The sequence below is a fragment of the Pomacea canaliculata genome, linkage group LG5, assembly GCF_003073045.1.
Source record: "Pomacea canaliculata isolate SZHN2017 linkage group LG5, ASM307304v1, whole genome shotgun sequence".
NCBI classification, from domain to species: domain Eukaryota; kingdom Metazoa; phylum Mollusca; class Gastropoda; order Architaenioglossa; family Ampullariidae; genus Pomacea; species Pomacea canaliculata.
This window is the reverse complement of record NC_037594.1, coordinates 700,085-723,960: the sequence shown is the minus strand read 5'-3', so window position 1 is coordinate 723,960 and position 23,876 is coordinate 700,085. Positions and strand designations below refer to the sequence as shown.

General features: G+C 38.3%; 2 protein-coding genes and 1 long non-coding RNA gene across 3 annotated transcripts; 2 read left to right on the top strand and 1 right to left on the bottom strand.

The window, feature by feature from the left end:
* Positions 1 to 13,250, top strand: LOC112563496 (transmembrane protein 230-like). The gene is made up of 4 exons (XM_025237416.1): positions 1 to 83; positions 1,641 to 1,866; positions 8,118 to 8,240; positions 10,234 to 13,250. The coding sequence occupies exons 2-4, from the start codon at positions 1,771 to 1,773 to the stop codon at positions 10,369 to 10,371; spliced, it is 357 nt and encodes a 118-aa protein (XP_025093201.1). The 5' UTR covers positions 1 to 83; positions 1,641 to 1,770; the 3' UTR covers positions 10,372 to 13,250.
* Positions 12,197 to 15,402, bottom strand: LOC112563497. The gene is made up of 2 exons (XR_003099069.1): positions 15,261 to 15,402; positions 12,197 to 15,036 (listed from the first exon to the last, which is right to left on the bottom strand). It is a non-coding gene; the product is annotated as an uncharacterized LOC112563497 (long non-coding RNA).
* A 37-nt stretch (positions 15,403 to 15,439) lies between these two features.
* On the top strand, positions 15,440 to 22,031 carry LOC112563495 (vesicular integral-membrane protein VIP36-like). Its single transcript, XM_025237415.1, is given in 10 exon segments — positions 15,440 to 15,594; positions 17,392 to 17,451; positions 17,454 to 17,506; positions 17,927 to 18,041; positions 18,610 to 18,692; positions 19,360 to 19,521; positions 19,836 to 19,950; positions 20,549 to 20,604; positions 21,162 to 21,216; positions 21,647 to 22,031. Coding segments are annotated over 10 exon segments (990 nt in total). The 5' UTR covers positions 15,440 to 15,467; the 3' UTR covers positions 21,811 to 22,031.
* The last annotated feature ends 1,845 nt before the right edge of the window (positions 22,032 to 23,876 follow it).

Genomic DNA, 23,876 nt, shown 5'->3' with positions numbered 1-23,876 from the left:
GCCAGGGGAGGCCACTCCCCACACAAACACCACTTCCGCTTCTCAAGTTTGTTGACAGAAAGACGGACGTGTCACAGACTGAGGTGAGAAGGCAGTCTTCTCTATAAGCTCGCTTTTAGTAGCAGAAATATGGTTGGACACAATGCAGTCCTTGTAAATTCAGATAAATATACTAACTTTGGCTTCTGGACGTACGTTAGTTTTATTAATCGAGCACTGACTCCAGATCTACGCCTTGATTTCGCTGTTACCACGAACTTGTTTATACACCTGTACTTGTCCGTGCTGTGATCTTTGGTTGTTAAATGATTAGTTAACCCATACAGTTCCCTCCCCCACTCTCTCTCTCGCTAAGATGATATTTTCTGGAAATAACATTTAGAAAGTTTAAATCCAGTTTGAAGCATTGCTATTATTTGGACTGAAAAACTCCGAGATGTGACAAAATATTTTAGCAACATGACAGCCTGTTCGCATTTTATCACGGACTTCTATCACACACACATTATATATAATATTCTTTATGTCATTAATTATATATATATATATATGTGTGTGTTTGGCAAAGGAGAATTCCTCGGTTTCGTTAAGCTGTTTTATTACTGTAAACATACCCAAAACATTATTCGTACAAATAAGAGAAATTCTTTATGCAATTACAGATTGACCACATTAAAGAGGAGAACAGTTTGCCTATGGGTAGCCCCTTTATAGACTATTGAAATCACCATCAAACTAGTTGTCTTCTTGTGTAGCGGAACCACTTGTATAGGTCAGCGGCTCAGACCTAATGTACTTACTGCCAAGTACATTAGTCTTGCTTTCTTCATGCCTGAACTACTTCCTTCTTTGCTGCTTTCTTGTTCCTACACTCAACACCCTTTAACATCCCCATTTAGTGCTCTAAACACACAAGACTGATGTCACCCCTATTCTTCCTGCTTCTCTTACTTCACTGGTTGCCTATCTCATACTGGACCATCTTTGCCAGAAATGTCTCCATCTCAGTGTTTCTTGCTTCACAATCCATACCTCATCTTTCACACTTCGTTTAGCAGGTAATAAATTAAGTCTTTATGTGTCTTACATTATACAATATACAATCTGCTGGCTAGTGAGCCTTTGCCAAGGCTGATTGCTTGAAATACTCCAATGGGCTGCCTCTTTAAGCAAATTTTAGTGGCAGTTTAAGACTCACCTTTTTTATTCAAATGACTTTAAACTTTCCCTTGAACTGTTTTATAGGATCCGTTCACTGTACATTTATTCTAAATCTTAACTTTACTGTGTCAAATGAAATGACCAGGCTATTTGATATCTAAGATTGGACACATTTAACAGTTGTGCCTCATTTAGCTATTATTTAACTATTTAGTGTGATCCTGGGATGAACTACTGGCTTAGTTCTGCTATTACTAGTAAACAGCTTGTGCCTTTGTTATTCAGTTCTATCTTTGCCAGAATAAAACAACTGAGAAAGAAACTTTTAAAACATAGTGTTATCACTTGTACAATGATATTGTTATCATTACAATTTCTTTATTTTTGTTCTGTTTAAGTTAGATTTATTATTTCAGTTTTACCATTTTTGATCCAGTGCACAGGAAATGAAAAGCTTGACTGTCTCTTTGCTTATTTAGCAGGAAGAATAAAGTCGGGGTTATGGTCACTTACACAGAAGCTCCATACTTTCATCACATTGAGTAACAGTCCAACTTCACACTGGATAAAAGTGAAACACCAGAGATTAGTGTATCTGACAAGGAACCCATGATGCCGAAGCGGTCAGTAGCGAGGTTTCCAGATTCTTCAGCCAAGTACCATCGCTTGACCAACATCACAGGTGATGGGTTCTCAGATATGCAAGTAAGCCTAGCACATTTTGCCCGTCAACATTTCTAGAGCACAGTAGCATACATTCCATTGAACAGACTATGAAGGGAAAAGAATGTCTTGTTTGAAACATCAAACGGCACTTGCCATTCTGGTTAATTGTAGCACTGACATTGCAGTAGATGGTCATGTGAGATATAATATTGCTGTTTCTTTGTTGACCCAGTCAGGTTGTAGAGGTGAAGATTTAAGGGAACAGACTGAGAAAGCAGTACTTATGAGAAAAGAGCTTACATGCTTAAGATCTCCATATAAGAGGACTTTGTCCTGGAGCAAAACCACGAGAACACCAGTTGAGACCTCATTCCATCAGATCTCTTACTCAGAAAAGCTTGTCTCTCTAGCCACACTGTAAGATTCAGAAGTTCAGACAGATCTTTACAATAAAATTTAACAATGATTAAATCTAGAAAGTAAAATGATTGATGCTTGCACTGGAAATTTCTGCTTGTGAGCTGTTTATTAAGCTGAAATTAGCTTTGTCACACTCACATTTAGACTAAAGCATTATTCCCTATAATTATACTCATGCACGCAGCTAAAGTGAACAATTAAGTCATTGCTTGAAACAAGTTTTTATCCATTATTCATTACTATACCTCAGGGAAGGCAACTCAGGATGGCTATCACACTCAAAAAAAGAATCCGCTGGGAATCAAACTTTTAAACCCTCTGTCTTGGACTATCTTGACAGTTAGTTAGTTATGCCCTTCGCCCCTCCTGGTGCATAGGCCATCGACGACAGCCCTCCAACGCCTCCTGTCCTGGGCTACTGTCACCAGCTGCCCCCATCCAAATCCGGTGAGCTTGGTGTCGGCGGCGAGGTCCCGTCTCCAGGTGTTTCTCGGCCTTCCTCGCTTTCTCTTTCCCTGGGGGTTCCATGTCAGCGACTGTCTTGTGACGTTGGATGTTGGTTTCTTTAGGGTATGTCCTAGCCAACCCCATCTTCTCCGCAGGATTTCTTCCTCTATAGGCTGCTGTTTCGTTCTCTGCCACAGGTCGGTGTTGCTTATTTTCTCTGGCCAGTGAATTCTGAGGATTCTACGCAGGCACTGGTTCACAAACGTTTGGATCTTCTTCGTTGTGCCCTTGGTCGTCCTCCACGTTTCTGCTCCGTATAGTAGGACTGACTTGACGTTGGAGTTGAAGAGACGGATCTTTGTCGTGTAGCCTATGCTCCCGGAGTTCCAGACCCTTCCAAGCTTTATGAAAGCGCCTCTTGCCTTGTTAATTCTTGTCTTTACATCCGCGTCTGTCCCTCCCTGTTTGTCCACCACACTCCCGAGGTAGGTAAAGGTGTCGACTTCTTCTAGCGGCTCCCCATCCAACCTGATTGGCTCTTCACAGTCAGTGTTGACCTTCAGGATCTTGGTCTTGCCCTTATGGATGTGTAGCCCCACTTGTGCCGAGGCTGACTGGATCTCTGATGTCTTTTCTTGCATCTGTCGGTGGCTGTAGGACAGGAGTGCCAGATCGTCTGCAAAGTCAAGGTCGTCTAGTTGGTTCCACAGAGTCCACTGGATTCCATTTCGCCTTTCATTGGTGGCTTGCTTCATCACCCAGTCGATTGCGATCATACTATCTTGACAAACAGTCATTATCTCCCCTGCTTTGTCATTATTAAAAAAAAAGTGTGTCTTCTTCAGTCGGACAGTGTCCATGCACTGTCCCTCAAATACACCAAGTAAAATAACCAGTCACTTCAACAACAACAAAAATCCAACGAAGAGCACTGTCACACAAACTCCTCATCACCCTGCCACATCGGGCTGTCACTGAATGAACTTTTTCTTTTCAAAGGAGCAACTGTCACACAACTGTGAAACTCTGTACTTGCGTCACAGCAGCATGCTTTCACTCAATCAACAAAACGTGCTCCTGTTTTCAACCTTCTTTTAACATTCAACTAGTCTTCTTTCTGCAGCTCCACACATACATATTCTGCTTCTCTCCCCCTGACTCTCCCCATCCCCACCCCACTCTTTAAAGTAAAAAAACAAAAAAATCTATTGACCACATTCACAGTCAGACCATTACTTTTATGTTGTTCAAGCTTAGTTGTTCCGGTGCAGTTGCTGCTATAAATAGTATCAGTAATGCTGTAATGCTCTAATATAAATCAACTTTATTTATCCACAAGGGCAATTCAAGATAATGCTTGTAATAGATAATACACACACACATATATATATATATGTTGAAATAATTTCTCTCTCACATGCACACACATTCCCAATAACAGTAGATACAGTTGGTGACCTTAGATCACCTCAGGCTAGTACAAGATGACAGACAGTAGAGTGTATCAAGTACATGGCATGTTAGTTTATTCCTTGTTACTCCTTAGAGGAGCATAGGGCCGCAACAACATCTTACCTTTGCCTTAGCTGGAGAAGCCACTGAATATGAAAGTAAGAGAGCTCACATCACACAACTGATAAGAAATGTACATTCCAGTAAGCATATCCAATCATCACCATCATTGTCATTATCATCATAACAGTACAGAGAAGAAGATAAGTGTTAGAAAAATTATCACTAACTTACTTTTTTTATGGTATTACATCAGCATGTTGGTAAGTCTGTAACACTCAGAACTATGTCTAATGCAGGAAATCTCAAACAATGGAGACTTTAATCTTCTTCAGTCCCTTCTGAGCATTGAATCAACTACCTTTATAGTACAGTAAAACTTTTCCACATTTAAAGGAACAGCTGTCTACAAATAAAAACCATGTTTGACCATGCAATTCAAATATTTGAAAAGGTTGTAGGTTGAGATACAGAACCTCTCTGTGTAAAAGTGTTGGCTCACAAACAGAAGCTGTTAACTGTTTATAAGTTGCCTTGTCTTGTGTTCTTTAGCGTTTGCTGAAATTCATCTTATCCCTGATGTGTATTTGTTGTACATTTTTTAGCCTGTAAAAAAAAAAAAGGTACGGTCATGCACCTTAAGATTAGTCAATGTTGACTTTTGTATTTTATTATGCATAGATATTTAATCATTATTTTCACTGCCATGACTATGCATGCTATTGGGACTCATCACCAACAACAGTTATGATAGGTTTAATCACAAAAAAACCAACAAAATTCTAGAAAAATCGATGGACATAATTTATTTGTAATCTTTTTACATTGTTCAATATTATTGAATCATAGGTGACAATGCTTGGTACATTATTTGCTGATTTTGACTCATCTTAGCCACTTCCAGTAATAATGCAACAGGGCTATATATTGATATGGCATTTCTTCTTTGTACTGTACCAGATGACATGACTATATGGAGATCACCCTCTAGCTACCTTAAACCCAGCTGTCCAAGCCTGTTCAGAACAGTAGGACATTAAATCAGTTCACCCCCCCACCCCACACTCCCATCCTCACCTGTCACGCTAGTGAGCACTCAGCTTCACTTTTTCGCTTGGCTTCAGGCAGTTAAGAAATGTGACAGCTACCTCGTTTCTGTGTTCTCTTGGATATACCAGCGCAGCTTGTGAAGTATTGCGAAGGCTTTATGCTAACATCTTCACAGTACTGACTAGCTGTCATGCCTGCCCTGATCATCTCTTCTTCATGGTTTGCCACTCCTAGACCACTGGGAACAAGGTTGCAGGTGTATCGAGACCCAACGACCTAGCGAGAATCAATGACTCCTTGAGGTCTGCGCATGAACCAACGCCTCCTGGGTCTTGTGATGCTGCTGAATGGCTGTCTTCTACGGAACATTTGTCTCGATAGATTAATAGACATTTTCATGCATTAGTCTTAGGTAGAACCAACATCCCCTACAGCTATAGAAAGCCTCAACGTCTCAGGTAGAACCGTCTCCTTATGCAGACACTGGGTCTTGTAGTGTTGCTGGGATTAGCAGACATTTTCATGATATTATGTGTTGGAACTAGCGCATAATAAAGCGTGAGATGTATGTGTTTTGCTTTGTCATGTTATTTTTATTTAGATTTGTGTAGACGTGTAGTTCTTCTGTAGCAAATGATCAAACACCTACCCGCACAGTGCTATCAAACGAAGATAGCACACTATCCACATCTGTCTGCGATTGGCGAAGAGAACGTTGAAACAACAGTTCACAAAGAGAGTGATGTCTCTTCGCCTAACTGGCTGGAAGGGACCAGCTGTCTCTCATTTTGTCTCATCTGTGGATCTATGTCATCTGTGATATTTGTTGCGCCTACTGGCTTTCTGACAGACACATTGGGAAAGCTCTGTCATTATTTTCGCTGCTTACTGAAGCCATGGTTAATAATTATGGTAAAGCAGACTCTGTCCATTTTGGATAAGTAAACAATGAAACAGGATTAGGATACTAATGAGTGTGCAAAACAGAGACTTTCCTGACCGAGTATTTTAACAAACTATTTGACCAGCAATACTTTGCGGTCATCTGGAGATGCTCAGCAATTGTTCTTATCCACAAAAAGGAGACATCAACAACCTGGCCAGTTACTGACCAGTGTCGTTACTTGGTGTCATTAGTAAGACTTTCACCTCCATGCTCAATAAGAGACTATACAAGCGGGCAGAGGAAGAAAACAGAGTCAGAGACTCAGTGACCTACTTATGTCTACAGGGGAATCCCCTATTCCCTGAGCTGTACTCAATAGTGGGGATGTGGCTTTGGTGCCATTACCTTGGCACATTCCGGGAAGCTCAATGGCTTTGCAGATGCCTTGAGCAGGAAGGGACAGATTATTCACTGATCTTTCAGTGATCTTTAATTCTGAACTTGTCCTATGGTGGCTCTTTTGGCCGAACATTAGGACCACAAGCTTAGGGTTATGGCAATGTTATGCTTGGTGGTCTAATAATTGAGTGTTTGTCTTGGAGCTCAGAGTGTGCAGGCTTGTTGATGGGTAGCACAGCGAAAGCTACCAGCCATCAGGACCCCCTTGAAATAGCTGCTCAATAAGCTTTTCATGTGACACCAGAGGTTCTGAACCTTCCCACCTGGACCTTATTATGATGTCATGGAGCATTTGAGAGGTGTTCATTGGTAATGGACTGGAGCTTGCATTATGTCCTAGGGCCTAGGCAAAGGTGGCAGTTTGTCTCTGTGACTGTTCATTCAGAAACTGCTGGCGCCTGTTAATGTTAGAGACTGTTGATATTCTTTTGGGTTGTGGGAACCTATAATGATATTCTGCTTTGCTCACTATTTGCACTGTAGGCTGAATCCTCTCCACTTCTTGGAATGGCGCTGGTTTTCGACCTTCTTGAGCTTGGCAACCTGGATTCATTCTAGGGCATCGTCTAGTAACATGGAATACCTGTTGTTTATGGTGATAGCCTTCCAGCTCAAGTTGAGAGTTTTCATGCAATCGGTTGGGCCTGATTCAAGACAATCATTAAGGCTGTTTACAGCGGCCTCTCTTGTGCTGCTAGAGTACTTGAAGTAGCGCGTGTACCACTAACTTAACCAGCTAGAGGGAAAGGCCTGAAATTAGCATTCAGGCGATAGAAAGGTGGGTTATGACGTTTCCCAGGTTCTACCTGTAGGACATGACACCCCTTCTGATGCTGGTAGAAGGATTGGCAGTGGCTCGGCTGCACAGCATGGGGCAGGTGTAACTGCCTATTTGTCCAGCCTGAAGGCAGCTTTCATTAATGCAATTAAGGCGGCTTCACAGCCTACAGCCCAGCTGGATTTGGGGCATGTTAATTTGTTGTTTTACCTAGCGTATCACTAGGTTTGCTGCCAGGGTGGGTTAGCATTCTTTCCACCTATTAGTCTCCACATGATCATGTCGCCTGGTACAGTACGAAGAAGAAATACCAATTTTAGTGGTAAAATTTCTTTTAACAAGTACTTACCAGATGACATGACAGCTAGCTCCCTTCCGCCTCCCGGCAATGGGTTTCAGACTCAGTCCAGGCAAAAACTGGAGCTGAGTGCTCACTAGCATGACAGGTGGAGCTAAACTGATTTCATGTCAAACTGTTCTGTGGTCATTTGATCGGAACAGGTTTGGACAGCTGGATTTGAAGTAGTTAGAGGGTAATCACAAAGTCATGTCATCTGGTACAGTACAAAGAAGAAATGCCATGGTAAGTACTCGAAGAAAGAAATTTTACTACTTAAAATGGTATTTTGTAGCAGATGTAGCATAGTATAAAAGAGTGTTAATTGATGCTTGGAAAAAGTGTGGGAAAAAAATTAAGTTAAACCAAAAGACTCTCAAATGTTATTGTCTGTCCCCAAGTTTGAAAAGCAGCCTCCAAAAGTGCCATACAAGGCCATCGGTCTGGCTGTAGTGCTTTTTCTGGTTGGGACTACTCTTATTGTGGTTGGGGCTTTGCTTCTGACGGGCATCATCAGTGCAAAGGTGAGTGGCAAGCACAGTTTATGGTACAAATAGTCTAAGTCAGCGGTTCTCAACCTTTTACTTGTGATGCCCCCCCTGAGGAACAAAGGTACGTCCGCGAGCCCCCCTTAGCCAGCAATGTAAGCTAATTTCACTAAAACCGGTATAAGAAACTTTGAAAAAATGACCACCTTCGCGCCCCCCTTGTAAGCACGTCGCATGCCCCCATGAGTCATTTCACATATAAATTAACCAGTTGGGTTGACTGGGGGAGGTGAGCTGAGCTGCACAGGTATTGAACTGGTGGCCTCTCACTTTGGGCATCAGCACTTTAACCACTCTGCTATCCACTTCTGTCAAAAACACTCGCGTCCACGTAGACGCCTGGACATTGACATGTTCTTTCAACACAAAACAACTCTGCCTTTTTTGTAGGCCTGTATATATTTAATAGGAATAGGAACAAGAAGAAGAATATATTTAATAATTTTAAGTAACAAAAATACACAAAAATGTTAAAATTAATTCCCTAGTAAACATAAATCAGTTAATCCTTGCTACTATCTAAGGTATGCTATTATTACTTATTAATGATACCTAATTCTAAAATCACAAACACCATCACCAACACAATTCAGACATTTGTCAACAAATGTCTGTGCCACATCCTCAACATCAGATGGCCCAAGAAGATCTCCAATACAGACGTGGGAGAGAACCAACCATAAACCTGCCAGCCAAGACATAAAGAAGCGGAAGTGGGGCAGGATCGGTCACACCTTGCGACAATTGAACAAGACAAGCTCTGGGCTGGAACCCACAGGAGAGGTGCAGGGTTGGGAGACCCAGACAGACATGGAGGAGATCGGTCCACAGAGAGGCGGAGGCAGCTGGCATTACAGTGAGAGGTAGGCATTAGATGCCAAGGCTGAGTGGAGCAGTTGCTATTCTAAGAGAAGAAGGTGGTAGCTATGTATTTACCTACACTCCAAGGCACCACATCAGAAGGATAACAATGAGTCTGTTTGTTTGGTGGCTGCGTGATATTCTTCATCCTAGCGCCTACCACTTTGTGTTGCATAACAGTGTAGTCAGGGCAGGCAGTCATCAATGCCACTTGAGGTTCCTTGGGCTGAGGCAGCGTTTTTATATGTTGCCAGGGTAGCAGTTGCTTCTTTCTGACTTGGTTGGCAGAGTAGGGGAGTGATGACAATCAGACAGGGCTCTATGAATGCAGTCACTGGCATGCTGTGACTATCAGTTTCTGACTTGCTGCTCACCTCATCACAAGTGTGAACTTTGCAATGTGGAGAGATTATAATCTAGGGAAGAAAATCACAGAACAACAATAATAACAACTGCCAGAGCTAACTTGATGCTTGCATGTGAAAATGGATAGTGTAAACAGGAGCTAACACCACTGTAGCTTGGAAGTACATGTACAAATAGCATGGATATCACTGGGACTCTTTGAAGATTAGCCAAGTTGTTGTATTTTGCATTACTTGTATGTTTATTAATTTCTTTTTTTTTGTACCCTGCTTCAAAAATAAAGTGTTTTATTCAGCAAAAGCAAGGGTAGAGGCTCCTGGGCCGCATGTCAAGATTTTTAGGTGACAAACATGTGATCACTGTATGTAGTATTTTCCTGCAGAATTATGTTAACAAGGGTTGTAAGCATTCAGTCATAACTTTCACCTATATGCCCAGTTCCCAGGGCCTATGTATGAGTTTTGAGGAGAAATGCAAGAATATTGCAACACATGGTCTTTTAACATGGTCTTTAAAAAAGATAGTAGTAGCAATTTCTTTGGGTTTTTTTTTTAGAAGTTTTTCTTATATCGTAAATGTCATTAGCAGACATTATTTGATTCATTGTATAAATCATTTTTTTCTGTTGGTAAAATTTGCTCTATACCCATCAGATATGTTTCTAGATTGTCCTAGATTATACAAGTGAAGCACTTCTGTGTCATCAGGCACTAGATCTTCAAATACTTTTTTTTTTTTGCAGTACGCAGACCGCACATGGCCTGTCCTCATTCTTGGAGCACTCATGTTTATTCCTGGTGCATATCACGTTCGGATTGCCTACTATGCCTACAAAGGTTACCAAGGTTACTCTTATGAAGACATTCCAGAATTTGACTGATCAAAACCACACATCATTCTTGTGGACACTGCCTATACTTGGAAACATATATTTACCACAGAAATAAAATGGCCTTTTTCGGTCGTTGTGAAATTGGAAGAGGTGTGGGGTTGGTGAAGAGGTTTGGGCATTTACACGTGGTGCATAATGCCGCATATTGTTCTCAACATTGCATGTTGTGGTCAAGCCTTTGACAAGTGTCTATTTATAAATTAACTTGGCCTTACTTTGCCCACTACATATGGTTGAGGAAGGATGCACACCTTCTTGCATAATGTATGATGGTACATGTACATATTCTATTTAGCTTTTGCATGCTAAGGGATTCTTAGGGCTCATCTTAAGCAGGACCTCATGAGAAGAAAATCCTTTGCTTTTTCAGGATCACGCATTTTATTCTCAAGAAATTCTGTATCCATTTGATAACATATAAGACTATGGAAAAAATAAGAATTCTCAGTGCACTGTGCATCAGAAGAAAACTTTTAGTACTGTTTTTCATTGTTTTCATATGTTTTGATGCTATGTTTGGAAGTAAAACTATGGATAAATGAGGAATATTTTTTGGTTTATTGAAACTTAAGTAGAAATCTACTAGAGCAGTGGTGGTCAACCTTTTCTTACCCAAGGGCAAAACTGGACAGGATATAAAATCTCGCAGGCCAGAATGTGGCAGTTTTGCCAGAATCATGACGTTAAAAATTAAATGATGTTGTGTCTGGTTAAAATGACCGGGTCGAATGAGGTGCCTTTGCGGGCTGTAGGTTGGGCACCTTTGCTCTAGAGCCATTACAAAACTTCTGTTGTCTGTGATGAGGTGAGATAATTTTTCGATCAGTTAGAAGTCTTGATAATTAAAAACAAATGGCAGTTTGCTTTATATAGTGCAGTTAAGGACTTGCATATAATTTTCTCCCTTGTGCTGATATTATGTTGTTGATTAGACAGCTAACATATTTACTTTTATATAGTGATTTTTGTTTAATAATACACATATATAAATTTGTAATAATAATTTATTATGTAATTTATCTTGAAAATTGACCTACTAAAACTTTGATAATTAATGATATAGACAGACTTCAAATCAGAAATCAGCTCTACAAAAAGGAATAAATGAAAAAAACATTTTAATGACCTCAGTTATGCTTGTCTGAAATAGTCGACATTCTTTTCAAGTGTTGTCCATGAGATAATTGTTGCATTTTGACCCTTTGCATGTATACTTGGAAACATGCATACTTATAGACACTGTCTTAAAACTGTTCTTAGCTCTCTAAGCAGAATTTTTTCATTTTAACAAATTGTTTGTTGCTGATCACTAGTTTAGTTTCTATGCCACCACATTCAAAGTATAGATTTTATTCAGATTTCCTTTTTCAAGTTAAAAAGATGTATCACATCTGTTTGCACTCATTAAGCCTGACTACCAAGGACACCAGTCAAGGCCACAGAATTTAATAACTTTAAAGAACTGAGCTGCTGTTTTGTTTGGTTACTAGCCACTTTAGCTGCAGGGAGAACTTTAAAATACTTTTGTGCGCACCTGTTTTGACAAGCAGCAGAGAAAATTGAAAATAAATGACATTATCTTAAGAGGAGCTGTCACAATGAGATAAATTTGTAAATACTTTGCATGTAACAATTTAACAACCAGCCAGACTTGTTTAGATGACATCTTTCTGATCATAGGTCACAGGTTTCTTGCTTTTAGTGTTCCTCATATATCTGGCAAAAAGTTAATAACATGCTTGCATGCTTACCACCTGGTTTTGCAATGGTAGGCTGTAGATCACCTTATTCTTCTTATTTATTTTTTTTTAGCATTATGTTTGGACCTATGCACAGTTGCAATTCATCTTCGATTTGTGAACTCAATTCTTTCAAAAGAAAACACATGATCTATCTACACTGTGCATTAGCTCTCTTTTAATTCATATTTGGCAGCTTAAAAAAAAACTGAATCTTGCTTTGTATGAATTATGTTTTTTTAAGTGCACACGTAAGGATTGTGTTGCATTGGTTGGTAGCCTTTCGTATGCGCAGTGTCAATGGCCATGTCAGGAAATGTATGCAAGGTACATTTTTGCATACTGTGTTACATAGTGAAATTTGTTTTTATTTTTAAAACTATTCTTGCTTATGTTTGATGTCACAAGTTTTAACTTTTTGTATCAGGCACACTACAGTCCCAACTTGCTATCTGTCTACCATTTGTCCAACACAAATGATGGGTAAGAGGCTTGGTGTGAAATAAACGGGGAATATGATTCATATTCAGTGGTAACTTTGGAGGAAATTTGTTTTGCATCAGGTGCCGCTTAAATCTTGGTTGACAACATAGCAGGCAGCATGATAGCAAGTTGAGACTGTACATGTACTTAGTCCTTGGTCATCAAGTTTCTGTCTTGTGCATATTTTAATACCTTATGTTAAATTGGCAGTGTTTAAACAATGTTTTAAAAAGTTATTATCTGAGTTAGTTTCAACACTTTTAAGCATCTAATGTTCTCTTAGATGAAGCTGCTAGGCATAGGGCACATGAACATTTTTTATTTAATTGTAGAAGTAAAATGTGGTTGTGAGGGGGAAAATGTTTCTCATTCACTTACAACTGTTAAACAAAAGTTTCTTTTGTACGAAACTTCAGACTTGTGGGTTATCTTTGTTTGGAAAGCAAGAGAGATGATAGATGTAGAGTAGATGGTGATGTGGGATTTGTCTATCTGATCACGAAATTAAACAAAATGTGGGTAGAAACTCAGAATAAAGCTAGCCTGTCATTTAGATAATGTATCCACTGCAAAATAAATGATGCTTGGGAAACAGATGCTTCTGTAAATTGCTTTTCAATCTTTAATAAAATGTTATGATGGTCATTGATCTTCATGTTGTATTTTGTGAAGACTACAAGGAAGAAAAACAGATTATATTATTACACTAAGACCTACCTATTAAGACTTGCCAAAACCCACAAAAGTCTTAACTAAAAGAAAAAAATCGACCTATCTGCTTTCATTCCATGAACCCAGAAGTAACTTTTGAGGGTGGCAACTGGGGCAATCGCGATAGGGGATTCTTGTGGTACAATCTATAAGTTCTCAGCCCCGCATACGACACTCGCCCAGGGTACCGCAGTGCCCTGCCAACTGCTAAGGCCACTTCTGCATGAACTATGACTTCGAACATCTATAAATTCAAGTTCGTTTACTTGAACTTTGAAAATAAAACCACATGATAAAAGTTTTTTGTTGTTGACATTTTCGATTTTGCTTGATCGTGCTTTAATTATTTATGCCACTGAAGATTTAAAGTGAAACTGACTACAGGTAAGACCAATTGGGGGCGCCTGGTAATGCAGTGTTTAAAGTCCTAGCTTATCACCACGACAGAGAGAGGCTCTGGGTTCAGATTCAGATTTCCTCTTGAGACACTCTGTAGGGGACATATGTTTGAAGGGCTGGCTGTCGGGAGTTATGCCTTCCCCCATCAGCACCAACCTGTCACAGTGCGAAAACAATAAGCAACCAACCACGCCTACTATGGTAGACAAGGATGGTCTCTTAAAATCCACGGTATTCTTTTCAAAAATAATTTCTGCAAAGAGTTACAATAGAGCACAAGCAGTCGGAAACAAAAATCTTAGTTTTATATCAAAATCAAAATCAAAATACAAACAGACTTTATTGTCTGCCCAGGAGACCAAGGGCAGAAATTTGTCTTTGCTCACATACCCATACAGACATTTAACACACAGTTAGGAGTAAACATACATACATCATATACATGTAACTTTTGTAAATGGTCGCTGATGAAGTACAATCGACCGATGAAACAACACTAATTAATTATTTGCTCTAGCCGTGTCATGTTTCACTTTTTTTGATACTTTGCCTTCGCTCTTTAAGATATTAATTGTAGCCGGACTGAACAAGATCCTCGCTAACACCGTGCATGGCCTCTGGCGCCAAGTCAGTCCGTTCCTCTTTGGTGTTCCACGGAAGAGAACGGAAGTTCCCAAGGAGAATTTTCTGCTAAAATTCTAGCTCTCGTTTGTCAGATGTGTTGTCTAATTTACCTCGTTTTTTGTTTGTTTTTTTTCTCATCCACTAGTCAGCCGACCTTGGAATCCACAAAAGACCTGCTTTTTCCCAAAGTTTCTTCGGTGCGTCGCTCGACCCCACAGATCTTCATGTGTGTTCTCTGCTGTGTCATATATAACCACAGACGACACAAATCTCTTTCGCGCTAGTGGTACACTTTCATCTATTTCACACGATGATACTCGTACGACACGCTCACAAAGGTAAATAAGTTGACAGATTTATTTACATATTTACACATACAACTACGTACTATGTCTATTCTAACCTACCTACCTATATAGTCCACTAAAACCTAGCACGCTTAAGCATCTTGCAGCAAATTGGTACTTGATATCAGAGAGATTATACAAGCGTTTGTAATTATATTTATAGTCTTGGCACCAGTGTCTCGAAGGTTTGTGGCGCACGACTCTTGGAAGGAAGATGGAGGCGGGGTCTCCTATCAGGCGGCTGAAGGTTGAAGGTCAGAGCTGGCTTCTTCTGACAGGAATTTTGTTCTAGAGCGCTGGGGATGGTTGCCTCACGACGACTAAATAACCCGGAGGCTGGTCAGTGCGGGCTGTTGATCGTTGTTGTGACAAGCCATAGAAAACAGGCATAAAACTTTTGAAAATTACCGGTATTAGCTGCCTTACAACATATTGATATTTAGAATAAACGACTAACTAGCAATAATGCAATCACGAACTTTATTGACACGTCCGTAGTGCGATAGTTCTTTGCCACGTACGGTACATGTCACGTGCTTCTAACGATTTAGACCCCAGCACCACCACTTCTCACCTTTTCTTCGTGAAAACTGTGTGACTGTCTCTTGGAGACTTCACAACTTTGAAACTACTTGGTATTTGGTAAGTAGTATGAATAGTGCCAACGATGTTCGTTACTTTTCTATGTACTTTCACATTTGCGCACATCCCCAACTAACACAGCGGCCGTTGGTTGACCCGGAAGTACTTTGATTTGTGGGATAGAGTGCTAACAGTCAAAATGGTGGCTCACGTGCTGAAGCTGTCAACCCTTCCCTTGTTCATCTCTACTTTCCTGTGTGCTGTTGCGGAATGGAACACAAAGGACTTTCTGCGCAGAGAGCACACGTTAACACGGCCGTACCAAGGTAATAAAAAGCTTTATGTTTGTTAACAAGCTTTCATTGGCGTTTCTTAACATCGTAATAACGCATCTGACCCTTTGACAGTTGTCAACGTCTGTTTGGTCGGTAGATGGCACGCCCACATTTTCATCACTGCGCTGTTTGATTGTAGTACTTTGCATATGTTGATACGTATAAAGAAAACATATGTCATTTGCTACGGTCATACTTAATAATTATTTCCAAAATTCCTATATTTAAAGCAGTTGTGTGTATATATATAATCATATCTTTTCAAGCAACACTAATAACAATAAAAATAATGTTTTATTCTCATATAAAAACTACTTAATAGATTAATTAATAACTAGTGCGAACTAGTGCTAGAAACCTGCATCATTTACACAATATGGAGTAAAAGCAACTGACCGCCTACTTTTTTCAGTGTAAGGCTTCATCTTCTAGAACTGTTAGCAGTTCTTCTTCCAGTGGTGGTGTTTGTTTTTTTTTTAAGCATTATAAATTTCCACACAAGCTCTAACGTTAAGGACTTTACATGTAAGTCCATTTTTGTCAGGATATTCTGCTCACCATCTGGTGATTGTCTGCTTAAAACAGATTGTTCACAAAACGGATTTTTTTCAATATAATTAAATTTGTCTGACTTTCTTACCAACTCTTACACTTACAGTTGCTATTCACTATGATGAATAATCATTGTGTCACAACAGATTTTTAATCTGCTGTCTCCCTTAACCCTTCTAGCACAATGAGCCATAATTGTGGCTTTTCCATGGAAGCATGGGAAGGCAATTTTTATTAGTTTTATTGCAGAGTTCAAGGTTTCTTCATTCCAAAATTATGTAGGTTTCTTGGTCTTATGTTTACCTGATAGCAGCAATAATCAAAACAAGCATTCCTCTCTGTTGTCTTCACAATCTTCAGTTATTAGCCATTTTCTTTGTAATACTTATCCAGTGCTATAAGGGCTAAAGAAACTGTTTTCTTGAGTTTATAGGTAATAAAGTAGTACACTGAGAGCTATTAAACTAAGGTGAAGTTAAGAGCATGAGCCCATCCCCCAATACATTCATTTGATGTGTTGATATGTTTCACCTTATTATAGCAATATATCATTTCTGATAAGCTCCAGAAGATCCAGAAATATGCTGTTACTATGCTAGACTTATGGTTGTGTAATATATAGCTGTCTTATCTCTCCCTCTCTCTAGATTTTGTGGTTTCTCATTAAATGAGTCTGTAGAATAAATTGATGTCACTTTCTTATCTCCTTTGCTGGCACATCTAAATGAAATCTTTTTCAGCTATTTCCCGAGTGAATGCAATTTCCTTATCTTCCATTTTTAAGAAAAATAAATCAGAAATACAATGTTTACAAAACCTTTTGTTATCTAAGTCTGTGACTGATAGCCTAGTGCAAGATCACCAGAAACACCAGACCTGCAATTAAGAGCCAGCCTTTCCCATTCTCCTTTTAATGTTGTTATAGCAAGCACAGCATTCTCTTTCACTTTCTCCCAGAATGTATGTCTGTTATAGAAAGCACAGACATCTCTTTCACTTTCTCTTAGAATGTGTGTGTTTGTGTGAGGGGTGGTAATGATAGTTTAAAGGGGAGTGAGAACAAGAAAGCAGCTAAGAGAGATGGAGACAGGATAGTATTGAATGAGGAGTCTGCATATGCATGTCCAGTATTATGGCATTAAAAAAAGCTGAATTTGTCTATGCTGATTGACAGCAACATTTTATTTTTATTTAAATTTAAAATCATATAAATTTGATATATTTTTATACTTGCAGGATCAGGGATGTCTGTCCCGCTGTGGGATTTCACAGGCACTACCCTTGTCACTACCAATCATATCGTTTGACCTCTGACCATCAGAGCATGAGGGGAGCAATCTGGAACAATGTGGTCAGTGAATCTGTGCAATATTATGTAGGTTATTATGTCCACATCATTGTTCAGATGATGGATGGCCAGAGCTGTTTTATGAAAGGTGATTTTGATGAAAAATATTGTGATAGATTGCTATATGATCCATAAGGTCTGACAATATTGTAGTAGTCGTTTGCCAGACATGTTTAAATTGTGTGACTAGCTTGTCTTTCATCCAGTATAATGTAAAGATTTGTATAGCATATGCATATTTACTATTATAGCCTGGAAGAAAAACTTTGCAGCATGTTCTGTCAGATACTGCCTAAATGGGAATTGGTTAATCTTAAATTCAAGCCTGAAATGGGTTTCCACTACTTCACACTGGCATTTTTCATTGAAGAAACTGACTTCTCTATTAATCCTTGCATTGTTTTTTTTTTTTTTTTTTCCCAGCGCTGCTTTGTGCAAAATTGGGAGTTGCATGTTCAGTTCAAAGTGCATGGAGATGGAAAAACACTGTTTGGTGATGGCTTTGCCATATGGTACACCAAAGATCGAATGGAGCTGGGTAAGATGTTTTATTCTTAGGCAGATAACTGGTGTAGAATTAAAAAAGTGAAGTTTTTTTAATATAGCTGATTAATCTGTAACAATGTGTTTGGTTATTATGATTTTATGCAACAGGGTAAATCTACTTTTATTAATCAAGTAAAGTATAAAATAGTTCATCAACAACTAGTTTATAGTTTAAATTGTGTTTGATGAAATTTTATATATATCCACATTAATTTCTAACAACTTCTGTAAGTATGGTGACGCTGTCCATACTTATTTAAATAGAGCTTTGCTATAGTCTCAAATGATTTTGTAAACAGGCACACACAATTATAGTTATTATGCTTCTATAATTTGTTTTTTAATTGTACTTTATTTTACAAGTTTCCATAAGTCGAACAAAGAAATCCAAGATCAGATATTATCTAATTGATAGGTTTTGAAACATAGTAGCACAAAACTTCCATGCAGTAATAAAATTAAGTGCTCCACTATGACTGTCATTAGTAACTGCACTTGAACAACACATTTTAAAGAAAGAAGCAACAAAAGTATAATATTGCATCTTGCTGTTGTTTCAGGACCTGTATTTGGCAGTAAAGATTATTTCTCAGGTCTAGGAATTTTCATGGATACATATAGCAACCATAATGGGCCACACAATGTGAGTTAACAATTTTTCAAAGAAACAGTAAATGAGGGATTCTGTGTACATGTGTGTTTAATTGACTACTTGGTCTTTGGTAATAGTCTTAAAATATCTCTAGAGTATCCAATCATGAGATATGGAGGAGAGGTGTCAGTGTATATGATACTTGCTATGCCCACAACTCCCTTCTCCTGTGGGTAGTTGGTGTTTACTAGTAAAGTAATATTAAAAGGGTTACACACAGTTCAAGCTGATGTCTGAATAAGCAGGTCATGTCAAATAGTTAACATATAGTGTTTACTAACATCTCTCAGTGCATTTAGATGTTATTTTCTTAGTAACTATGGTAGCTGTCAGAAGGCTTTCATTGGCTGTTGATAAAGGGTATATAAAAATGTGCACTTATTAATCAAATGTGTGTGTGTGTGTGTGTTTTGTTGTTTCTTTGCATTTTTGTTTGTTACTTTTGTATGAGCTTTGTTACTGTTATTGTATTGTTGTAATATATTTTGAAATGAAATGAAACGTTTGAAATAAAACTTTTTAAAAAAAATCAAAATTTTCCAGGAATTGTTATTGTTATATTTATATCATTTTAATTATGTAGAAAATATTTGCTCTTTTATATCAGTGATATTTTTCAGTCATTTGATGTATAAAGACTATAATTTTTTGCTTTCAGCATCAACATCCTTATATCTCTTCCATGATCAGTAATGGCTCTTTACACTATGACCATGACACAGATGGCACACATACACAGCTAGCAGGATGCGAAGCTCAGTTTCGAAACAAGGCCCATGACACCTGGATTGCAATCCGATATGAGAAAAATGTATTGAAAGTATGGGTCTATTTTGTGATATTTTTTTAAATGGTTTATTTATTTTAGAAGAAAAGTTGTTTAATCCCAACAAAATCCTATGGGGATGTAAATCAGTGTTATTTCTCATTATGATAATCGTATGTGCAGTTTACAAGAACAATCTCAATCATTCTTTGAACCCACTGTATGGTCATCAGTTTGGTAGTTAAGGTTTATTCAGTTGTAGAAAATAAACGAAAGTTGTGGTTTATTATATTATCATCCCTTCCCCCTCAAAAAAAAAAGTCTCAAACCTTTTGGCTCAATTTATCTTTCACATAACTGTGCTTCAGGTTTCAGTAGATGTAGATGGGAAAAATGGATGGAAAGAGTGCTTCACTGTACATGGAATTAGACTGCCAGTGGGCTACTATTTGGGTGTGTCTGCAGCAACAGGGGAGCTTGCAGGTATTTTTTAAATAATTTTTGTCTAAATATTTATTTTGTAAAATCTTATCACTGTAATAGAAGATGCACTTTGCAACAGTTTCTTTAATTCTCTAAATGTTTTTCTGCAATGCAAGGCATCATACCTTTTGGGGAGGTGGGGAGAGATTTGTGTTTTACGCTGAGCCAGCAACAAAGATTATATCATGACAAAGCAGTCAGCCCTGTAAACAGATGCCACATGCAGAGAAAAACAATGAGCTCAAGATGAGAGCTGAACCCAGGACAGCCAACCTTCACTGTATTGGCGACATGCACTAACCATCATCAGAACTGGGGACAAAGACCCTTTCTCTTGGTTTAATGAGGCAGCCCATGTGCAATTTTCTTCTGACTTCTAATACAGCAGGCTAGAAAAGAAATTTGTCATGCCAGACATTCAACCAAAGAAGTTTCCATCATAAGTCTTTTTCATCATTACAGTTTATTTTCACTTGAAAAGCTAAAGACCACAGTGATGTCATATTATCTTGTTTATGGATTATTCAGCTTTTTCTGGGCTCCTCAGTTTTTACTTGTGTAAGAAATTCATGAAAATCTTTTTCTTACAATATTTCAGATAACCATGATATCATTGCCATTAAGATGTATGAGCTAGACACTGGTGATGAAACGGTAAGAAACTGAAACAAAGGGCATGAGGTTCTTTAAACATCAGTGAAATGTAAATTTCTGCCATAACAAGATTAATCTGTCTCATAGATATCAGAGTTGTCTCATCTAGGAAAATGAGGCAAGGAACTTAGGAAAAGCTACATGCAGCAATGTATAGGTTTTGATGCTTAAAATGGCTGTATAATTTATACTTTTTTATTTATTTTTATTGACACACATACACACATATCCATAAATGAATACCATGGGATGAATGAGACACTTTCTTGATTTTAGGGGTTACCCCCGCACCTCTGCAACATGTCAGTTACAGGTCGAAAGATCTATTTTTTTCCCATCAGTAGTACATCAGAGTTGTCCTCAAGTCAAAAGCTCATATTTCTCTTTCCCTTTCTCTCCATTTTTTGGGGTTGTGGATGATGCAAATAACCTTTTTTTTTCAGTTTTTATAACTAGATGTTCTTTGTAGTGTTCTTGGAGCATCTGTTATAAGCATTCTTCTTACTGTTGTGGGCAATAATGATGATGTTGATGTCATGGTACATAACGCTTTGCAGAAAGAAGCTCCTTACACAGGACTGCCACAAGCAGATTACATGGAGGCACCTAGGGGTGAGATTGGACTATTCATTATGTTGTTATTTCACTTTTTTAATTTGTAATATTTTGTACTCCTCACAAAATGTTTTATACAAATCAGATGGCATACATCTGTAAGTGAAGTAGGGCTCAGATGTTGGAAATGAAGGCTAGTCTTGAAGCATCATACCAGTCTTGTAAGCTTCTCTCTATAATCACTTGCTTCCTCCTTAGATTACTTAGCTCAGTTGCAGGTTGTGTGCGAGCCATTTTTCGAAATTGAAGTAAACAAAACACAAAAGTGGAAGAGACTTTTAATTGGTTTATAGGCAGCATAGTGCTCTACTGCAGACATAATTTCCATGTTCCTAGGTAATGAATGCTCTCATAACATTTCACCCAAGTTGTCTTTTCCCTTATTACTCCTTTTTTCAAATGCTAATAATCAATTGTCTGTTTTCAGACCGTGTGGATGATAATAAAGGCTCCTATATTGCTGGCAGTATGTCAGGCTGGAAGCTGTTCTTCATTATTCTTCTCGTCATAATTGGCTTTGCTGTTGTTGGCGTTGTCGGCTTTGTTATCTTTCAAAAACAGCAAGAAAGTTCCAGGAAACGCTTCTACTGATTTGTGGGACATATTTTTAAATAGAGGAAGTTGTCATTATTACTATTATATAAAGTGAAAGTTCTGTGACATTTATTCTCATGCTTTCAGACCCTGTCTTTCTTGCTAGTTTGAGCTTTTAGGGAACTTCAAAAACATACATGTAGTTATGTGCATAACCTTGAAATTTAAATGTATATGAATACTTCACTTTTTAAATTTTGGATGAGTAGTTAATGTGTTAAAAAAAAAAATTCATATTCAGATTTTTTCCTTGGATCCCCTAATCCAGGGGTCTCAAACACTCTATCAAACATACGTGTATGTATGTTGTAATTAACAGAGACAACGTAACTTATTTTAATAACCTGTGCATGTAATAAACTAATTATAATATAAAAACTTTATTTTACATTTAACTGCAGTGCAGTATGAAAAAACATTTTCTGTGCGCCGCTGACTGGCTGTCTTTCCACTAAATCCTAATCATAATAAAGATTGGTGGCGCAACGGTAGAGTTCACGTACAGGTGCTGCTTGCCGTAATATAGCCTCAGTTGCTGGCACTGCGTAAAACACCAATGGAAGGGACACCCAGAACTGGATTCGATGGCCTGGTGTAGTTGCGGCCCTATGCTTCACTGGGGGTGAATAGGAACAAGAAGATATAGCTAGAAAAATATTGTAATCTCAATCTTCTTGTGTAAAACTAAAAGTCAAAATAGGAGAGCCATATTTTCCAGGATGCAAAAAAAAAAAAAAAAGACTGGATAAGATTATAAATAAGAAATGCTTATTTTCTTAAAACTATTTCTTAGCCATAAAATAATAGTGACTAATTTTTACAGATTACATTTCCATTATTATTGTGACTGTTGTGAGGATCCTGCACTGTTCCCCCAATGAGCTTGCTTTTTGGCCTCGATAATGCACTGTAAAAATTACCTGCATAGTAGAGGGCAATGAGTGAAAGATTTAATGGTGAAGATACATTGCCAAAAATCTCCAGAAAACATGTGTTGGTGGTTTCGGTGGAATGCTGACCAGTGCTGATCATACTAAAGAGCAAAAAAGGTGATTGTCATGAGTTTATTAACTGCAACTCGATTAAGGTCACTGCTGAAGCAAATTGTTAATTGTGGAAATCCAGCCAATAGATTTAATCAGTTCATTCTTCTGTTTAGTAGAGAGCATTATATACAGTCCAGCTGCAAAACAAAAGATAGAAGCAAAACAGCTGAGTTAAATAGAGGCATTAAGATCCAACACTGGGTTAGGGTTAACCCACATTAAAATTTGACCACAATATGGAAACAAAATCAAGGAGATTGGATCCCTTCAGCCTGTTACCTGAAGAGACATAACTCTCAATCCAAGTAAAAAAGGTATGATACCTTTATATGATTTGCAGTCTTTCTGGAGAACATTTAAGAAAGTGCTCTTATAAATTGATGGTTTGTATTGTTTGTTGTGGGTGTGGGTAGCATTGGATAGAGCTAAACAGGTGCTAAAGAGCAGAAAATAAGTTAACTGAATTCACTTTTTGCTTGTTTTTGTGTATGTGAATAGAGGGGGCTGTTCTAGAAGCAGCTACTGAGCTTATTTCATTGATTTATCATGGTTGTGTATGTGGAGTGCTAGAGCTAGCCGCTTTTAAGCTTTGTTCCTATTCCTTTGCTCAGTTTTGCTTTTTTCCCCGATCTTTTGAAGCTTCACAAAACAGGTAGGCATTAACATGAAGCAGAGATTCCTATAAATCCATTTCCAGATGCTTATTTTTAGATGTATAAACTTTGTAGTAAAATTGCCAAAATAAAACAAGCAAAAAATATTACAAAGCAAAATGTCTACATTAATCAAAGTATTCAAAATAATTGTTACTAAATTGACAGATTCTTGTGGTTACACACACACAAATACACTGCTATTTAATAATCCCCTAAAAATATTCCATCCCTGTCAGATGAGAATCATGATGTTTGTTACACAGCATATTTGTAGACTTACTAGAACTCTCCTAAATCACTCATCTTGACTTGGTCTAACTTCTTACATTTGAGTTTCTCAGTCACCACATAAATGGGGTTT